The following is a 20,979-nucleotide window of genomic DNA, read 5'->3' as shown; positions in this document are numbered from 1 at the left end:
GCAGCACCTTGTAATGTGTTCCCTGGCAGTGGAGAGGAGACACAGACAGCAGGAGGAAATATAACAGCAGGCAGCGTGAGGAGGATAAGTGTGTGGCAGACTGGCATTTGGCAGCAGGCAGGAGGGCAGGCAGCGAGACATAGTAGGCCCTGGGTCCTAGTGGTGGTTACAGGGCCGTAAATACACAGCATGAGGTTCCAGACAGCGGTCGTGAAGCCCACATTGTGTCCAATACACAATTGGGACAGCACAGTTTTCAACCCGGACACCTCTAAATTAATTACAATTTTTTTTTTCCAAATTGAATGCAGCTATTTTGGAGTGTAATAGCTGGTGGTGCATGGGCAGCAGCACCTTGTAATGTGTTCCCTGGCAGTGGAAACACACAGACAGCAGGATGAAATACAACAGCAGCAGCAGCAGGTGTATGTGTGTGTGCCAGTCGTCACTTCATGTCCCCCTCTTGCCGACAACAGGGGCCATGAATTCGCCTTCCACCCAAGCCTGGTTCATTTTAAGAAACGTCAGTCTGTCCACAGACTTGTGAGACAGATGAGATCGCTTCTCAGTGACGGCTCCACCGGCTGCACTGAAGTAATGCTCTGACAGTACGCTGGAAGGGGGGCAGGAGAGCACTTCCAGGGCGTACTGCGCAAGCTCGCTCTAGATCGTCAGGTGCTTGACCCAATACTCCATGAGATCAACAGCGGCCACGCTGTCAAGCCCACTGAAGGACCCCATGTAGTCAGCCACCATGCGGGTCAAGCGCTGCCTGTGACTGGAGAAGGATGCTGCTGCAGGCACCTCCTCTCTAGTCCTTGGCAGCTCTACACTCATGTAGAGCTCTTGGGTCAGAGACAGCAGGTCTGTGGTGCGCGTGCGCTTGCTGCTGGTGGATGCAGGCACCTGCTGCTGCCTCTGTGCTGGCTGGACAGTGGGGGTGGATGGCTCAGGGAAGGTTTCCTGCAAGCGCTCAACAAGGGACAGCTGCAAATCCCTCATTTGTTGCGCACGGTCTCCTCCTGCAGGCAGGAACTGGCTGAGCTTCCCCTTCAGACGTGGGTCCAGCATCATGCAGATCCAGATGTCCTCCCTCTGCATCATCTGGATCACCCTTGGGTCCTTGCGCAGTCACCTCAGCATGTGCGCTGCCATTGGGAAGAGTCTGGCCACGTCTGTTGGCACATCATCGGCATCCCCAGAGCCGAGAGTGCTGTCCTCCTCTTCCTCTGCCCCCTCCACCTCATCCTCTCTCCACCCCCGCACCAGTCCAGCTGCGCTCTGCTGCTCCCCCTCATCAGCAGCAAGGTCAGGGACCTCCACCAACTCCGAGCCCTCCTCCTCAGAAGTGGCCTGTGAAGCTGCCTGCAGCTCCTGCTGGTCCAAGGCTGCCGCTCCCTCTTCCAGCAGTGCATACTGGGCCCTGTCCAGCACACACACCATGGGCACCCACTTGCACACCATTGCATGGTCCCTGCTCACCATGTTGGTGGCCTGCAGGAAGGGTGCCAGGACTGAGCACACCTGCTGCATGTGCCCCCAGTCCTCCGTGTAGATGATGGATGGGAGGTTGGTGGCGGCACGCCCAGTTGCAGTGAGGGAGGCAACTGTTGCTCGTGCAACGTACTGGCTGACAGCCTGCCTCTGTTCACCCAGACGCTCCAACATCGCCAGGGTGGAGTTCCAGCGAGTTGGAACATCGAGCATGAGCCGGTGCTGTGGCAGGTGCAGCTCCTTCTGCACCTCTTCCACGCTCGCCACGGCTGCAGGCGAGTGCCGGAAGTGATGCAGAACCTTCCTTGCCGCCTCAAGGAGTCGGTCCATCCCCTGGTAGGTCCGCAGGAACTTTTGGACTACCAGGTTTAGGACGTGCGCCAGGCAGGTGATGTGGGTCAGGTCTCCCCTGCTGATTGCAGCAACCAGGTTTGCCCCATTGTCGGACACCACCTCTCCGACTCTGAGGCCTCTGGGGGTCAGCCAATTCCTCTCCTGCTCTCGGAGTTTGGCCAGGACGTGGTTCGCCGTCAGTTTGGTCTTCCCCAGGCTGACCAATTCCAGCAGCGCTTGGCAGTGGCGGGGCTTCACGCTGCTGCTGAGGCGGGGGGTTTGGGCTGGTGTGCCGGAGGATGGAAGCGGATCAGAGGAACCTGCTGCTGTTCCGCTGACCCTGCATGGTGGCACCACCCACTGCGTTGTTGGTGCTGCTGCTGCTCTGACAGTGCCGGCCGATGCTGCTCCCCCCTCCTCACCCCCTTCCACCAAGCTGACCCAATGCGCGGTGAAGGACAGATAGCGGCCTGTCCCAAACCGGCTGCTCCACGAGTCCATGGTGACGTGGACCCGTTGACCCACCGCGTGCTCCAGCCCTCTCCCGACATTGGCCATCACAGAGCGGTGAAGTGCAGGGATGGCCGTGCATGCAAAATAATGTCGGCTGGGGATTGGCCAATCGGGGGCTGCACACATCAGGAGCGCACGCATGTCGCTCCCCTCCTGCACAAGGGAATAACATGGGAGCACATGGCCCGTGCCTGCAAGCCGTTCAGCTGACGCACGCGACGGCTGCTGGGAGGCAGAACCCTGACCACCCCCTGGAAGGTGTCGCTGAGCAGGGTCTGGCGAGGCCTTTTGCTGGCATGGGAAGCAGTGGAGGGAGCAGAGGAGGCCACTGAGGACTGGCTGCCAGAACAGGCCTCAGTGTCGGCGGCAGGAGTTGCAGAGGGAGGAGGAGCAGTGCGTTGCTGACGCACTCCTGCTGCCGACGGCTTCGCAGTGGTGGCGGGTCTGCCACTGCCAGCTTCCTTCAACTTCACGAATTCCTCATGCTCGTGAAAGTGTTTCCCTGCAAGGTGGTTGACCAGAGAGGTGGTGCCAAACGCAGAAGCCTCCTTCCCTCTGCTGAGCTGCTTGCGGCACTGGTTGCAGGTGGCATACTTGCACTCCAAATATGGAAGGGTGAAAAAATTCCATATTGGGGAGGTGAAGTTGCCCCTTCGGCTGGAAGGTGCTGCTGCCGCTGGTCTCCCTGTGGTGGTTGGGGGGGGGGGGGTTTCTTGGTGCGGCTGGTGGTGGCACTGGCAGAACTCGTCTCCTGATCAGCACGCTGTGTGGCCTGCATACCACGCCCACTTGTGATCCTGCCCATGCCTGCGATGCTGATCCTTCTAGCAAGGCCCACAGACGCATCCTCCTCCTCCTCCTCAGAGCTGATGACATCCCCACTCCCAGGACCTGGCACTCAGTCTTTGTCCTGCTCCCTGTCATCATCATCCTCCCCCTCCGCAAACATGTCCTGCTGGGATCCCCCAAACTCCCCTTCTGCATGCATGGGCGGATGGACAGTCACCACTGTCTGACTGTCCAAAGCATCATCCCCCAAAGTGCCCATGAGCATTCCTTCCTCTGCCAATTCTTCCGCAACAGCACTCCATACCTTCTCTGTTCTTGGGGTCCATAAGAAGGTGCTGAGTGACAGGGTGCTGGTGTCGCCCGCTGGGGCTGGAGAACTGCACTCCTCCTCCTCTCCCCCAGGCAGTGCTGGGCAGCTGCTGCTGCTCTTGCGAACAGGAGTGGTGGCGGGGGTGGAGTACTCGGTTCCAGAGCTAATGGTGGCCTGCTCATCCACCATCAGTTCCACCACAGCGTCTGCGTCCTTCTCCTCAATAGGACGGCTACGACCTGGCGGTGGGAGGAACATCTGGGCCACACGCTGCTGCTGCTGCTGTGTCTCTGCAGCGTGACTCCCAGCTGTTGGGTGGCCAAGGCGTCCACGGCCAGTGGCTAATGGCGGAATAGCCACTGGTGCAGACGCAGAACTGCGCATGGTGGTGGCGCGGCTGCCACGCCCACGACCTCCTCTCTTGGCGATGCCCTTGCTGCCCTTGCTGCCCCTGCCCAAACGTCGGCTGCCAGTTCCAGACATTGTATATTTTTAATATTATACAAATGAAAAAAAAACTTATGTATGTAAAGGCGGGTGGGACAAGTGGGGTACTTTAATGGGGTGGGACTGGTGGTGGTGGGTGTGTGAGGTGACGGACAGGTGTACTGTACTCTACAGCAGAGATCGGTGTAGCGCTAACGAGAGAGTGCGCGCTGCGCACACTAAGACCCTAGCTGATGCTGACTGACGGTGTCAGACTACAGTACAATTCAGCAAATACACAATAGAAGTAGTGATATATATAAACAATAGGAGGACGGGTGTAGCACTAACTGGAGGGTGCGGACAGCGCAGATGTGCACTGCGCACGCACACTAAGACCCTAGCTGACGCTGTCTGACGGTCCCTAAACACAGACTAGAGTACAGTGAGTAGTGTACTAACTAAACAATAGAAGAATCGAGCTAAATAGTAGAACAGGTGTAACTAGATTACTGAGAAGATACAGCAGGACAGGTATAGCAGTAAAGCTGGGCCTTGCTAACTACAAAATAGTACAATAATCTATCTAACACAGAAGTAGTAGTACAGTAGAGTAGGACAATTGAGAGCACAGGTAAGGTAGATACTAGACCACAAAGCAGGGCAGGCTGCCTTGCCTAGGCACAGGGCCTAGCTGCTGGCTGCAGGCCTGCAGCAGCACCAGTGACAGTCTCCCTCCCTAGTCCCTAATCACACAAACTAAACTGCCTAAAATACAATCTATCTACAATACAAAGCAATACAGTTGAAGATCAAGTGTTGGAGTGTAAAAACGCTAGGTTTAGAACAATAGCAATGCACTTGCACACAGACAAAAAGCACTGGAGCAGTTCTCTCAGTACAATCAGTCAGTAAGTCGCAAGCAGGACGAGTGAGGCAAGATGGCGTCCGCTATATATAGACTGCTTATGGCTTGGCCAAGCTCACCCTCTGTGATTGGCTGCAGTCAGAGGGCTGTCAGAGGGCTGGGAGCCCTCTGATTCGCTTGTGAGGACTCGAGGTGACGTCTGGCGTGACGCTATCCGAGCTCGTGACGCTATCCGAGCTCGGATAGCTAGGATATCTCCGGATATCTGATTGCTATCCGGGTGCGCTCGGATAGCACAGCCCGGATAGCTAATACTATTCGAGCTCGAATAGTGAAAAAAGAGCTAGGATATCCGAGTAACTCAGATATCCTAGCTCAGATGAGCATCACTAGTGTGTATGTGCATGACATCATGACTACGTCATGCACATGTGCAGAGTACTCCCGGCCGTGGGTGCATGATCATGGACATGCGCAGCCAGGCCAGCACCTGCACACTAATGCCAGACCTGGCAAACCAGGAAGTAGCTGTGGGGTGCATTAGCACAGGAAAGGAGGGGGGCGGTGGAGTACTCCTATTTTTACTTTTTCTTTAAGCTCTGATATTCGTTAAATGGTCATCTCAACTCCTGGGAAACAAAAACATTGGGGACTATTTCTAAAGGCTGATCATATCCAACTGTAAATGAGGTATTGTGCGTTTTCCTCTAATAAGTGGTTAAAGTATACTGAAGACAACACAGGGGTTTGTTCATTCTGGATCCACAAACCTCTGTGCATTTTCTATTCCTCTCCTTGTTTCCGCTGGTCTCTGTGATCACGCCATGAAAAATTTGTTTTTTGGCTACAGTCATCTTTTCAGACAGGAAGAGGCGGGCTCACTGTGATGTTCCCTCCTAGCCATCACCCTCCCATCCCCTCCTCTAATGGACTGACTGGGATGGGGAAGGGGAGGGAAAGGGTGGGTGATAGGAGGGAATATCGCTGCAAGCCTGTCTTTTCCTGTATGAAAATTAGATTTTAGCCAAAAGTCAAATATATGAAGGAGTGAATACGGAGACTGGGGAATAAGGAAAAACACACAGAGACGTGAACTCAGCATGAACATATCTCAGTGCTTACTAAGGTAGCTTTGCTGTGGGTCAAGAATACTTAAATACTTAAATGTATCAAACTTGAAACGAAAATAAACTGGTAAGAAAAAATAGTGTATTTATAATCCTAAAGGTGACCATTAACCACTTCACCACTGAGGGGGTTTTACCCCTTGAGCACCAGAGCAATTTTCACCTTTCAGCGCTCCTTCCATTCATTCGTCTATAACTTTATCATTACTTATCACAATTAAATGAACTATATCTTGTTTTTTCCGCCACCAATTAGGCTTTCTTTAGGTGGGACATTATGCCAAGAATTATTTTATTCTAAATATGTTTTAATGGGAAAATAGGAAAAATGTGGGAAAAAATTCATTATTTTTCTGTTTTCGGCCATTATAGTTTTTAAATAATGCATGCTACTGTAATTAAAACCCATGAATTGTATTTGCCCATTTGTCCCGGTTATAAAACCGTTTAAATTATGTCCCTATCACAATGTTTGGTGCCAATATTTTATTTGGAAATAAAGGTGCATTTTTTTCAGTTTTGCGTCCATCCCTAATTACAAACCCATAGTTTATAAAGTAACAGTGTTGTACCCTCCTGACATAAATATTTAAAAAGTTCAGTCCCCAAGGTAACTATATATAAAAATATTTTTTTTAATTGTACATTTTTTTAATTTATTTTTTTATTACAAAAAAAAAAGGGGGAGTGTGGGAGGTAATGAGTTAATTTTTTGTGTATAAGTAATATATTTGTATGTGAAAAATGCTTTAGGGTGTAGTTTTAGTATTTGGCCACAAGATGGCAATAGTAAATTTTTGTTTAATGCGACCTCCAAGCGTCCTTTCGGACGCTTGGAGGAAGTACTAGGAGGATGGGAACTTTTTTTTTCACAATGATCGCCCTGCTTAGCGGAGAAGCAGCGGATCATTGTGGGGCTTAAGCGCGGAAAGTACAGATTTCTCCGTCCCTGGGGGTTAAAGGATGGAAAAAGGATGGAGAAATTCATATGGGCGGGGGTAAAGTGGTTAATGCTACAATCACACTGCCGATAGTACTATTCCGTGGTAATCAAAACAATTGGTCCTGCCCATTAATGGCTGATTTTCCACTAACCAATCCAATCAGATCAATGGCATCGATGGGAAAAATGGATCAATTCCATTAATCTGATCAAATTCCTTAGCAAGAATTTGGTCGTTAATGGGTATAAATGATTGTTTTTTATGGATTACTGTGACAATTGGAATCAATCAATTAGCTGCCGTATTGTACCATTAAATGGAACCGAGCAGCATTTTTAGTCCCCAGAGTATCTCAATAGCACATTAACTACTTAAGGACCTTAGTGATTGAAATCTATGCCCTGTTATGATGGCTACCTGGCTGCCAGGGCGTAGATTTCAATCCACTGACACTGTGCGTTCTTGCCGCTTTCGTCGCTCCCGACAATCTTGCTGCTGTCTCCCTGCCGCAGCTCACTCGCTCTGCCTTTTCTATGATGGCAGAGCCTTGTGAGCAGGTCAGGAGATGGTTTTATTTGCTCCTGGCCCTGTCTATCAACGTAAGCCGCTCCCATTGGCTTACATTGATAGGCAGGGTCAGAAGCCAATGAAAGCGGTTTCTGACTGGCTCACAGAAACTCTGCCATCATAGAGATGGCAGAGTGGGTGACCCAGGTTCCCGACGTGTGGCGGTGATGGCGATTGCGTTAGGGAATGTGCGGCGATTCGTCGGAATTTATCGCTATTACACCGTTTCTGGTACCAGCGGTCTCTGGTCCTTAAGGGAGCTGTGCTGTCCTGTAGTTATTTGAATGGAGGTAAGGAGGGAGACCCCGAAATGGAGAGGAGACGACTTGGTTTGCGGGCACTATTTGTATGACCCAGCACACAAACACATACAAAAAAAAACAACGAATGCATACACTTGCACACAAGCAACAGACAAATACACAATAGTGCATGGCTGTACACAATTGCTCACACTGTACCTACCTTTCTTTTTGGGGATACCAAGCTGGTTCTGTCCTTTTTTCATCTTCTCTCTGCTTCTTCTAGGCTATGCTTGTTTTCCTTCATATATTAAACTGTTAAAAAGGTTAAATCAGACTTGGAAATTAATTTATGCATGTTTTGACATTCTGTAGTTACATTTCACTGACACTGGTGGCAACTGCACAAAATACAGCTAATACTCGCTTTGCACTCGTAATTGTACTCAAGCAGATAGCCAGGCTAAACACACATCTAAAGCCTCAAAGCCAAGTGCTGCAGTTGGCAATTTGCAGAAAATGTTAACCCTTGCATGGCAAAACTGTGTATTAGGAAAATGTAACCCCAGCTTGAGCAAGCACCAAAATTGTTCCTTTACTGTAAATGCCTATCACGGATTAAGTAAAAACTGGAACTGGGGCTGCAAACCGTCCCTAAATTTACAGATAGTCAGTTGTTTGTAGAAAGAAAAGAGATCGGTATGGTATGGAATAGAATTTAAAGAAGACCTCTAACTACTAAAAAACCCATAATTAATAAAATATCTCACTTTTTATAACATAAATTTATAAATTGTTTAGTCAGTGTATGCCCATTGTAATAACTTTTCTCTCCCTGATTTACTTTCTGAAATTTATCACAGGCAGAATGAACTTAGTACTGGCAAGGGATCTCTGCGGAATTGTTTAGAACCCATTGGCAGTGCTTCCGTGATATAATGCATGTCTCTGTTGGTTTCACTTCACTTGCAGCCTAGAAGTAGATGTAAAGCATGTGCTGTTGTTTGGAACAATAAAAAATTACTAGCAGCACTAGGTAAAAATTATGTTTTTAATTGGTAGACTAGTGGTTAGGTCTCTTCCGTAAATGTACGTCATCGCCATGGAAAAGTCCAGTAAAAAACATTCTGTGCACATGCTGTTTGTCGAAGCTAGCACCCTTCTTTACTGTATCTGTTTTCAAATGCATTTTGTGTCATTTAGCTTGTATTTCGAGATCTGCGCATTTATGCAGGTAGTCAATTCAGGTGCAGCTTGTATCGAGGAAGCGCTGCTAATGGGTCCTAAACAAATCATAAGCATATTTATGGCTAGCTGCATCCATGTGCTTCAGGCAGTTTGCACACAATTTTTTAGAATAGGGATTAATGCATAATTTGCATATGATTTGTATTCAAGATGTGTAATATAGCTCCAGGAGGGATCTGCATGCCTCTGTTGGTTTCATTTCATTTGCAGCCTAGAGCGATGTCAATGGTGTGCTGTTCTCTGCAGAATGTTCATTTTACTGAGAGTTCTAAAGCCAGTACAAAAAGATAGGTGGTCTCCCAGAATTCTCTGAGGGGGAAGGGGGCGGGGAGAATTCCACATAATAAACAGCCTAGGGTACACCTCAGTGAGAGGGCAGAGCTACATACTAATGTACAGCAATATATAGCTATGGGACCAGCACCAAACTCCCCAAGCATAAGATCCCTCGATGTTTATGCCACCCCACAGCAAAAAAAAAAAAGTGTCAAGGTGACACAGTTGCAGTGTGAGCCACACATCTGCTTTAGTGCCAACTTAGAACTCATTCAGACTGAACAATGCATGCACAAATGTGATTTCACGCATGCGTTTCCAATGCATGGCATGCATGGTGCAGTGCTTTGAAGCACAGCCGCAGATGTCAGCGGCCACAATGCAATAAATCCTATCAAAAAAATACGTGCATCATACGATAAAATGTTCCCGGCCGCGTTATATCACAATGTATGGGAACACACAGCACTGTGAATGGTAACATGGAACTCTATGGACTTTAACTACTAGACGACCACTCCACGCCAATTGGTGTGGACGCGGCGGCAGCCCCAGGACCACTCAATGCCATTTGGTGTAAAGTCATAGGGGGGAGTTTTGCAGGAGATTGCGTGCGCCGATGCGCGCGCATCTCCGCTTGAATGACGATTGAATGATCGCCACTAGGAGACTGTTAGACGCCGAAACCACCATCTATTTACACTGTACAGCACTGCGATCTACGGCAGCGATGTACTGGGGACAGCCGTGTAACACGGCTGTCCCCCTGGGAGGCACAGAAGCGATTGGCTGTCATAGGCTGATGCCTGTGACAGCCGATTGCTGTGATTGGCTGGCGGGGAAGGGAGGTAAGAAAAAATGTGGAAATGTGTTAAAAAAAACAAAAACAAATAAAGAAGCAAATAAATAAACAAACATCAGAGCGATCAGAGCCCACCAACAGAAAGCTCTGTTAGTGGGCAGAAAAGGAGGGTAATCACTTGTGTGCTAGGTTGAATGGCCCTGCAGCAAGGCCTTAAAGCTGCAGTTGCCTAATTTGTAAAAAAATAGCCTTGTCATTTGGGGGGGTAAAGCCTGTGGTCCTTAAAGAGACACTGAAGCGAAAAAAAATATATGATATAATGAATTGGTTGTGTACTATGAATAATTACTAGAAGATTAGCAGCAAAGAAAATATTCTCATATTTTTATTTTCAGGTATATAGTGTTTTTTCTAACATTGCATCACTCTATAATATGTGCAGATTACACAACACTCAGCATTCAAAATGAGTCTTTCAGAGCAGTCTGTGAAGTAATGAACTCTCCTCTAGCAGAGGAAAAGTAAACAGTTAAATTACAGTTGAGATAATAAAAGTCAGATAACAGCCCTCTCCACGACTGAGTTAGTTGGAGAGCTTAATAGCTTTTTTGCATAGAGATAACAACTGGAGTTTCTCAACTCTTCCTGTACTGGAAACAATTAGACTGATGTATCTGATCTTAATGTTTTTTTTCTTACCTGTACTACACATACAAATCATAATATCATCATTTTTTTTTCGCTTCAGTGTCTCTTTAAGTGGTTAATGTTAGCATGCGTATCGCACACTGGGCCATATGCAATTCAATTTTTCTTCAGAGTTTTCTCCTAGGAGATAACTTTTCATCTTCAATTTAAACTAACTTTTAAAGAGAATCTGTACTCTAAAATTCTTACAGTAAAAAGCATACCATTCTATGCATTATGTTCTCCTGGGCCCCTCTGTGCTGTGTCTGCCACTCTCTGCCGCAATCCTGGCTTGTAATTGCCAGTTTTAGGCAGTGTTTACAAACAAAAGACATGGCATGTGAGAGAGGAGCTCAGTCTGTGACTGATACAGAGACTGCAGGGGGCCTGGAGAGGGTGTGTATAGCTTCTATCCTATCACAAACAGTGTAGCACATTCCTGCCTGAGTGCCTGAGTCCGACAAAGCCGTCAGAGGAAAGAAGATTAGATTATATAACAGAGATAATACAGCCACTGTGCAACTAGGAAAGGCTGCAGTAAGACAGACCACATTAGAACTGGTATAGGAACTTATAGGATAAAAGAAATAAGGCTGAAAATTTTGTTACAGAATCTCTTTAAGCACTTTGCAATAGAAAAAGTACCAAAACGTAGGTGAAAAATTACTGTCAAAATTCTTTTGAGTACTTTTTTGCTTGCTGGGGGTGTAAAAGGCATTTTATTGGCAAGTTGTAAAAATATCACCGAGGAGAAAACTTAGGTGAAAAAGTGAATTGCATATGGGCCACTATGTACAGTGCGTCAAAATTGACAGCGCAATTCGATAAAAACGATCGGATCTCCTGAAAAAAACGAAAGCTTTTTTTTTTCATTCGACTGAAAAATCTGATCGGATTTCCCGTGTTCTTCGATTTTTATCGATCCAGAATGCCAGATATTTTTCTTCAATCTTTCTAAAGATTGTATAGTGTGTGTTAGATTGTCAATTTATTAATATACACACCCTAGCAATTTTGTCAGAGTTTCCAATCATTTTTATCATAATTGGGGAAAAATGTAACATACGTGTGTGGTACATTGGTTATATTTTTGAAATGTTACAATCAGTCAGAAAAATTGATTGCAATTCTTAAATTGAAAAGATATTAAAAAAAATGTATGGTGTGTGGCCACCTTTAAGGTGGCCACTAACAGTCCAATTTCTAGTGAAAAATCGTTCGAGCGATCAGAAATTCTGATCGGATTGATTGAAAATAATCTCATTTGATGGGCACAATCGATTACAAACGATTATAAAAATAGTCATCCGATTGGATTTTTGTCAAACCAAAATTTGGATTTTGTTGTTGGTTTGAATAGATAGGAAGCAAAGATTGGTTCGTTGATGGTGTAGTGAACGATTTTTCATCGGATCAGAATTTCTGATCGCTCGAACGATTTTTCGCTAGAAATTGGACGTTAGCTTTAGTCTTATCACCTTTAGTTTCAGGCTCCTGAGTCCTGACACACTTTTGGACTCCAGGGATAGTCAGCACCCAGACCCAAATCCATTGCCGAAATCTCAGTGATAGATCCAGCTGCCTCCCAACGCTACCCTCATTTTTATTTTTACTTTATTCCCTCCTTTTCCTTTATAACCATAATATAATTGAAATAACTGAATAAATGTGTAATATCCACCAGATATTTGCTTATGTTCTGAGTTGCAGATTTCCTCTTAGCCCCAGTGCGCCCCATTACCAAATAACATACGAAGACTGAAGAGATAATCTTTTTTCACAGTACTATTGATTACTGTTTATGTTCTCGACAAGGATAATAACACATAAAATATCAACAACAGTTTAGAAGTAATAATATTTTCAAACACAGCAACAGTCCCACGAGACCTCGAGAATTGACTATCATCGCATAAAATAGAGAAAACAACCTATCCTTGATTCTGAAGCTGGATAAAATGAAATTACAACTGATAGGCTTATTCAAAAAGGCAGAGCCAAGAGCTACAGTATAACAGTATGAAGAGATACCGTAACTCATGCACTAGCACTTTAAGGAAGAGGTGAACAAAAGAAAAATATGTCATCTTTTCATCTGCATTAGACATATCCTTTACAGGTGCAATTACCTTCTATCATAGCAATTGCATCAAATTTATTGGGTAACTGAACTTTCTGTTTTTTATTGCATGCATGCAATAAAGGTGCCTGGAAAAAAGGGCGCTGGGGATTGTGGCTCATAAAATATTGGTAAATTTACAGATCTGCTACTACTTTCTTCTGATAACAAAATATCAGTAAAGTTTACCGATATTTTGCTATGACCTAACCCTAATCTCACACGGAACCCTCCCTCTATCGAAGCCTAACCTTAATACCCCCCCTTTTCTTACTTTGTACAGCGCCACGGAATATGTTGGCGCTTTATAAATCAATAATAATAATAATTATAATGGTGCCTAGCCCTAATACCCACTCCCCTGGTGGTACCTCACCCTAATACCACCACTGGTGGTGTCTAAACCTATAATTATCCCCCATGGCACCTAAACCTTAACCTTTCCCCTTGCCCCAAAACCGCAATTAGCCACAATAGATGGAACTTCGGACACCTGGAAAATGCGGCTATAGATAGTGGGAGCTTCGCCAATTACCGGGCATGCAAAATTCCAACTACTGCTGCTAATCACCACTCCACTGAAACACTGCCACAAAAATGTGTTTAGTGGAAAGAAGGGTGTGTTCCTGCTAAGCACAGCTTGAAAAGATTCATATTTGTGGCGCCCAGGAAGCTACCAGCCATGGCTCCTGCACACAGCCAGGCGTGAATGTGTGGTTCACCATGAGCTTGCTGGTTAGTCTGTACCTCACAAATGTGCACAAAGAGGGTGCATGGAGTGGACTGGACAGAGCATGCTCCCTTGTTTTAATGGAGGGCATAGCTCCAACACAGAGGGTACGCCAGCAAAGCTATATATACGGTATATATATATATATATATATATATATATATATATATATATATATATATATATATATACTAGCTGATTGCCCGGCGTTGCCCGGGTATGTATTTGGCTGGTGTTGGCTCCTCATACCTTTTCTAACCCTAACACACAATTACTCACTGACCAAGTTTGTGAGCTTTGCGGTCTTTGGTATCAATAATTTGCATTGAAATGAAAAAATCTGATTGGCTGTTTGTGGCCCAACACCCTTTTCTGAATTTGAACCCCAGTCACCCAATACCAACTGTACCAGGTTTGAGGCCTGTGCCATTAACAGTTCAAGAATGGTAGCAATTAAATATTCCCCTTGAAAAGCAATAGGTGAAGTTTGATTCACTTTTGTAGGCTCCACTCACTTTTCTGAATATTAATCCCAGTCACCCAGTGACCAACTGTGCAAAGTTTAAAAACCCTGCCATTAACAGTGTAAGAATGGCTGCAATTTACATTTTCCCAGTGAAACTTGTATTTGTCTCCACCCACTGATGACCCGGCGTTGCCCGGGTATGTATTTGACTGGTGTTGGCTCGGCCCACTTTCTAACCCTGACGCACAAACACTCAATGACCAAGTTTGTGAGCTTTGGAGTCCTTGGCATCAATAATTTGTATATTCCCATAGAAATTAAACAAATCTGATGGGCTGTTTGTGGCTCCGCCCCTCTCCAGCATTTAAACCCCAGTCACCCAATGACCAACTGTAGCAGGTTTGAGGCATCTGCTATTAACAGTGTAAAAATGGTAGCAATTTAAATATTCCACTTGAAAATCAACAGGTGAATTTTGATTGGCTATTATAGGCTCCACCTACTTCCCTGAATATTAATCTCAGTCACTCAGTGACCATCTGGGCAAAGTTTGGGAACCTTGCCATAAACAGTGTCAGAAGGGCTGCAGTTTACGCTTTCCCAGTGCAATTTGTTTTTGGCTCCGGGCACTTTTTGTAAAGTTTTTGACACAAAGTCACTACTCAATGCCCAAGTTCGTGAGCTTTGGGGTCCTTGGCATCAATAATTTGTATTTTCCCATGAAATGAAACAAATCTGATTCACTGTTTGTGGCTCTGTCCCCTTTTCTGAATTTGAACCCCAGTGACCCAATGACCAACTGTACCAGGTTTGATGCTTGTGCCATTAACAGTGCAAGAGTGGAAGCAATTTTAATATTCTCCTTGAAAAGTGACATGTGATTTTTGATTGGCATTTTTAGGCTCCACCCACTTTTCTGAATATTAATCCCAGTCACCCAGTAACCAGCTATGCTAAGTTTGAGAACCCTGCCATTAACAGTGAAGAAGGGCTGCAGTTTACAATTTCCCAGAAAAATCTGTTTTTAACTCGGCCCACTTTTTGTAACCTGGACACATAGTCACTACTTAATGACCAAGTTTGTGAGCTTTTGGGTTCCTGCCATCAAAACTGTGCTAATGGAAGCAGTTTATCAGGCAAATAAATCTGGCTCTTTTTGGCTCCGCCCCTTTACTGAATTTGAACCCCAGACACTTAATGACCAACTGTAGCAGGTTTGAGGCCTCTGCTATTAACAGTGTGAGAATGGCTGCAGTTTCAATATTCCCCTTGAAAATCAATAGGTGAATTTTGATTGGCTCTTGTAGGCTACACCTACTTTTCCGAATATTAATCCTAGTCACCCAGTGACCAACTGTGTGAAGTTTGAGAACCCTGCCATTAACAGTGTAAAAAAAGCTGCAGTTTACATTTTCCCATGTAAAAAGTTAGTTGTTTTTGGCTCCGCCCACTATTTCTAATCTTGACATACAGTCACTTAATGACCAAGTTCATGAGCTTTGGGGTCCTTGGCATCAATAAGTTGCATTTTACCATTGAAATTAATCAAATCTGATTGGCTGTTTTTGGCCCGCTCCCTTCAGAATTTAAACCCCAGTCTCCCAGTGACTGACTGTAGCAGGTTTTAGGTCTCTGCCATTAAGAGTGCATGAATGGCAGCAATGTAAATATTACCCTTGAAAATCAAAAGGTGAATTTTGATTGGCTGCTGTAGGCTCCACCCACTTTTCTGAATATTAGTCCCAGTCACCCAGTGGCCAACTGTGTCACGTTTGAGAACCCTGCCAATAACAGAATGGCTGAAATCAATCTAACAAATCTGATTGGCTGTTTGTGGAGTGCCCGGAGGAAACCCACGCAGACACGGAGAGAACATACAAACTCTTTGCAGATAGTGCCCTGGCTGGGATTCGAACCAGGGACCCAGCGCTGCAAGGCGAGAGAGCTAACCACTACGCCACCGTGCTGCGTGCTGCCCATGCACATACATACATACATCTAAATATCTATCTATCTATCTATCTATCTATCTATCTATCTATCTATATATATATATATATACACACACACACACACACTACACAATTTACATTTGTTCCAAGTGCACTGTAAATTTATTTTTCCTACATTGCTGTAACTTATAATAGCTTTGAAAACTCTTACAGGTTTTGGACTAGTCCATCTCCTCATGGGGGATTCTCGGAGTTTTCTCTATTTTCAAAAGCACTTACTGAATGGCAGTTGCTCAGTGCAACTTCCAAATAGTGTGCAAATGAGTGTGGAGGCTGGCTGGCATGTTTGTATAGATCCTTTCCAGGGAGTGCTTTTGTAAAGACTAAAGGAGATACTGAGAATCCCCATAAGGAGATTAAGGAGATATACTAATACAAAATCTGTCAGATCCTTACTGCCTTCTGAAAGTGAGAGCAAGATAGGAAATGTACTTCTCACGTATGTTACATTTTACATTTTATTGGCGATAGTGGTCCTTTAAATATTTATGAAAATTCAGCTTTTTTTTAACTAGCATCTGCCTTCAATAAAAAATAATAAAAAAAAAGGACTGAAAGATCTCATTCCAAAACACATCTTTGTGACAAGACAGGTAATAAGACATCCACTCTTCTGTCTGACTATGAATTATCACAATTCTCTCAGCTTTCATGAATTTCTATAAAGGGCAGGGGCGCAACTAGAAATCACTGGCCTCCCTGAGAAACTTTGGAAGCCCTCCCCCCTCGCTTTCTGCACAGGTAAGCTGAGAACCAAGGTTATTCCATTGGCTAGTGCACACTTGAATGTGTTTTCTCCATGCAGATAAAAACAGACAGCAGTGAAGCAGTGCATGCATTTTCTCTATCGATTACATTTGCTTCTGTCATAAATGTGCATGTTTTCACACATACAGACAGTGGCGTGCAGAAAATGCACACAGAAAACCTACAGATGAGTGTCCTCCCAGCCACAGCTTATTACACTTACTCTGTCCATCTCTGATGGAGCAGAACTGCCTCTGCAGACTTCTCCAGCATCACTACAGTACACAGCACTGAGGGAGGGGTAGAGGGGTTGGGGCTGAGCACTGTACACAAGAGCCTGCTGCACACTGAATAGGGGCGATCTACAAATCTTTGTCTAGAAAACTTTGTAAGATTTGTTATTAGTGGTTGAGCAGATGCAGTCATTAGAACACTAATGACTGCAGAGAGCAGAAAGCTTCTTCTCTCCTCATCCTTAGTTGTCAGTCTGAGAGACTGACAACTAAGGATGAGGAGAGAAGAAGGTATGGGATGCATCCACAGGGGGCCCAGAAGCCGCAGGGGGCCCTGTGGGGGGAGAAGTTCCTTTCCCCTGTCCTGAGAGGACAGGGGAAAGGAACTTCTCCCCCCACAGGGCCCCTGCGGCTTCTGGGCCCCCTGTGGATGCATCCCATACCTTCTTCTCTCCTCATCCTTAGTTGTCAGTCTCTCAGGACAGGGGAAAGGAACTTCTCCCCCCACAGGCCCCCCTGCGGCTTCTGGGCCCCCTGTGGATGCATCCCTTGCAGGGTCTAGTGTTACGCCCCTGATAAAGGGAATATTGTAAGTAAGAACAGTAACATTTTATTTAATCCATAGGAAAATATTAATTTTAAATATTAGTTTTGTATTATGTTTTAAAAGTATACTGGTTTGGATTGGTCTGATTATGGATTAATACCTTGGATGAGAATTTTGTTCTGTATACTGTTCTGCTAAATAAATGACGTAAAGGGCAATGGTCTTTAATTTTTTTTATCATTTTAGGGCTTCCAAGGTCTGCCTCTAATTGTTGGCTGTTAGCCTGCCTTTGATTCTCACTAATCCCTGGTAATCCAGGTCTGTCAGGAGTCAGAAGGCTGGGATAACTGCATTCCAAGTAGCTCATTCCCAACAGAACAGGCAGCATATGGGAGCCTCAATAATGTAGTGATAACAGATTTACCTTTGCATATTAATGATTATGTAAATGCAGTCTGAAGTAGACAAAACAAAGGTCCCCAAATCTTGTAAAGTGCACTGATTGCCTTAAAGTGTAACTCAACTTTTTTAAAATCAAAAAAGGTAATGCATATACTGCTACAAAATCCCTTTGCTTTTGTAATGAAATAATAAAATGGCCTTTCTACTTTGAACTACAGAAAGCATACTCCTTGTCAAAACAACAAAACGTTAATTTAGGTTATACCTTTTGAACAGTTTATAGTTCTCCCACTTTAAAAAGCTAAAGTATCTTAATAAGGCATACAACAGAACTGGATTGGAACCATATAGAAAATGTTTTTGTACAATATTGATCCAGTTCTAAGTAATGCCTGATTCGACACTGCCATGCACTGATGAGGACCGAAAGTCAGAAACAGGCTGTCTGCATGTGGGGTTGGTGTGGCTCTGTAAAATTTAAAGCTGTAGGCTTGCTAGACCCCAGCGGTTCTGGATGCTAGCCTGGCTTTCAGGGACATAAAGAGATAATTTGCATACTCAGTAGCGATGCATTGTGGGCAACCACAGATGTTCACTTAATGCTGAATTATTGTAAATACCTTCTGTTTTAAGAAGGCAAACAGACTAAGACTTATTGCAAGAAAGCAGTCATTGAAAGTGTTACATAAATCAACAATTCTTGTGTTTACCAATGTATGTTTTTGGATCTTCTCCATGAATAACACTGGGCCCCACCTCACTTGTACTGCAGCAAGAAATGATTTTCAAGACAAACTTAATTACAAATTTATTTTCTCCCAGGTGGTATTTTCACACCTTATAAATAAAATGCCTTTTAACCACTTGAGGACCCACCCTTTACCCCCCCTTAAGGACCAGCGCTGGTTTGATTGATCTGTGCTGGGTGGGCTCTGCAGCCCCCAGCACAGATCAGGGTGCAGGCAGGGAGATCAGATTGCCCCCCTTTTTTCCCCCCTATGGGGATGATGTGCTGGGGGGGTCTGATCTCTCCTGCCTGCTGTGGGTGGCGGGGGGGGCACCTCAAAGCCCCCCTCCGCGGCGAAATTCCCCCCTCCCTCTCCTACCTGCTGCCTTGCCTGGAAATCCGGGCTGCACAGGACGCTATCCGTCCTGTGCAGCCAGTGACAGGACGTCCCCTGTCACATGGCGGCGATCCCCGGCCGCTGATTGGCCGGGGATCGCCGATCTGCCTTACGGCGCTGCTGCGCAGCAGCGCCGTACAAATGTAAACAAAGCGGATTATTTCCGCTTGTGTTTACATCTAGCCCGCAGGCTATTCACGGAGCCCCCCGCCGTGATTTGACAGGAAGCAGCCGCTCGTACGAGCGGCTGCTTCCTGATTAATTAGGCTGCAGCTGGCGACGCAGTACTGCGTCGCTGGTCCTGCAGCTGCCACTTTGCCGACGCACGTTATGAGTGTGCGGTCGGCAAGTGGTTAAGCAACCAGCAAGCAAGAAAATACCTTGAGTAATCTTGACAATACTTTTCCCCCTTTTTTTGGTACTTTTTCAATTGCAGAGTGCTGGAAAGTTATTTTAAACCAAAGATGAAAATTTTCATCCTAGGAGAAAACTAAAGGGGCCCATACACTTACACGATTTCCTGCCGATATACAGCAGATTCGATCACTGTGATCGAATCTGCTGTGAAATCATTGCACAAACACTGACTGAGCGATCGATTTCCATCCGAAATTGATCATTCCCGTTGATCCGTCTGCACGGAACATTTTGCTCGATTGCTGGCAGGTGGGGAGTGTGTCGATAGCGGCGTTCGAATGTCCGACGACCGACGCTAGCGGCAATTCATTACCTGTTCTGCCGGCGCGTGCCCCCGCTGTCCCTTCTCCGCGCTGTGCTTTGACTGGTTTCACTTACTTCCTGTCCCAACAGGAAGTTTAAACAGTAGAGCGCCCTCTACTGTTTAAACTTCCCCCAACAGTAAGTAAAGTGAAGCTGGAGCCCAGAGCGGAGAAGAGACAGCGGAGACCGGGGACTTGCGCCGGCCGGATCAGGTAATGTATGCAGGGGGGAGCGGCGGCAGCTCCACAGATTGTGAAGCGGTTTTATAGTGAAGTCGATTCAAAATCTGTTTGCAGTGTAGGTGGCCAATAGATCCCTCTTTGATCAGATTCGATCACAGAGGGATCTATCTGCTTTTCAATCTGGTGGCAATCGACCAGTGTATGGCTGCCTTTAGGAAAGGAAAGTGAGTTTGGTAAGGGCATTGGCTCAAAACATTTATTTAGTGCTTACATTTGTCTCTGCTGTGAGTCTTTCATTGATAGGGCCAGGGTGGATTAGAACTGCAGACTGTTCACTATGTTAAATCCTTGCTCATGTTCAGCTAAACTCAGAAAACATATTCCATCAATAGAGAATGAGATGGAAATACTGTTCAAATTGTACGCGGCTTGAAAGTGGGCCAATCAGAGTTGGCAGGAAGTGAATCTGATTCGCCTAATTCTAAGCTTCTTTCAGCTTGTATGAAAAAATAATTAGCAACTTATTAGTCATTTCTATCCTTCAACACATCTATCACCCAAATGAGAGACAAACTGAGAAAAGCACAAGGGGCCATATGCAATTCTCTTTTTCACCTGAGTTTTCTCCCAGGAGATAATTTTTCATCTTTGATTTTAAATAACTTTCCAGTACTTTTCTACTAAAAAAGTACCAACAAGTTGGTAAAAAAGTACTACTAAAATTATTTTGAGCATATTCTTGCCTTCTGGGGGCTTAAAATGCATTTTATTGACACGTTTAAAAATATCACCTAGGAGAAAACTCAGGTGAAAAAGTGAATTGCATATGGGCCAAGAGGTGCTAAGAAATAAAAAAAATGGCCATTTTCCACCTTTTGCTTCCTTAACTCCTCAATATTATTATTATATATTTATAAAGCATTGCCATCATCTGGAGTGCCTTACAGAGTACATAGGGCCTGATTCACAAAGCGGTGCAAAGTGTTTGCACGCCAGTGAAAAGCCCTTTATCACGCCTAAACTCAGTTTAGGCATGATAAGAAGAAACTCGCGCGAATTTTCCGCGCGCAA

The 20,979-nt window shown here is 45.3% G+C and overlaps 1 protein-coding gene across 2 annotated transcripts in view; it reads right to left on the bottom strand.

Moving 5' to 3' along the window:
- CNGB3 (cyclic nucleotide gated channel subunit beta 3) overlaps positions 1-20,979 on the bottom strand; it is a 312,570-nt gene that overhangs the window by 204,714 nt on the left and 86,877 nt on the right. For both annotated transcript variants that reach the window (XM_068234874.1, XM_068234873.1), the window contains exon 2: positions 7,837-7,928. In XM_068234874.1, the coding sequence (XP_068090975.1) occupies positions 7,837-7,879 (43 nt within the window). In that variant the 5' untranslated portion in view covers positions 7,880-7,928. The remainder of the gene's footprint in view (positions 1-7,836; positions 7,929-20,979) is intronic.

The sequence above is a fragment of the Hyperolius riggenbachi genome, chromosome 5 (genome assembly GCF_040937935.1).
Source record: "Hyperolius riggenbachi isolate aHypRig1 chromosome 5, aHypRig1.pri, whole genome shotgun sequence".
In the NCBI taxonomy this organism is placed as follows: Eukaryota; Metazoa; Chordata; class Amphibia; order Anura; family Hyperoliidae; genus Hyperolius; species Hyperolius riggenbachi.
Note: the sequence above shows the minus strand (reverse complement) of the source record. Positions and strands in the feature narration are given on the sequence as shown.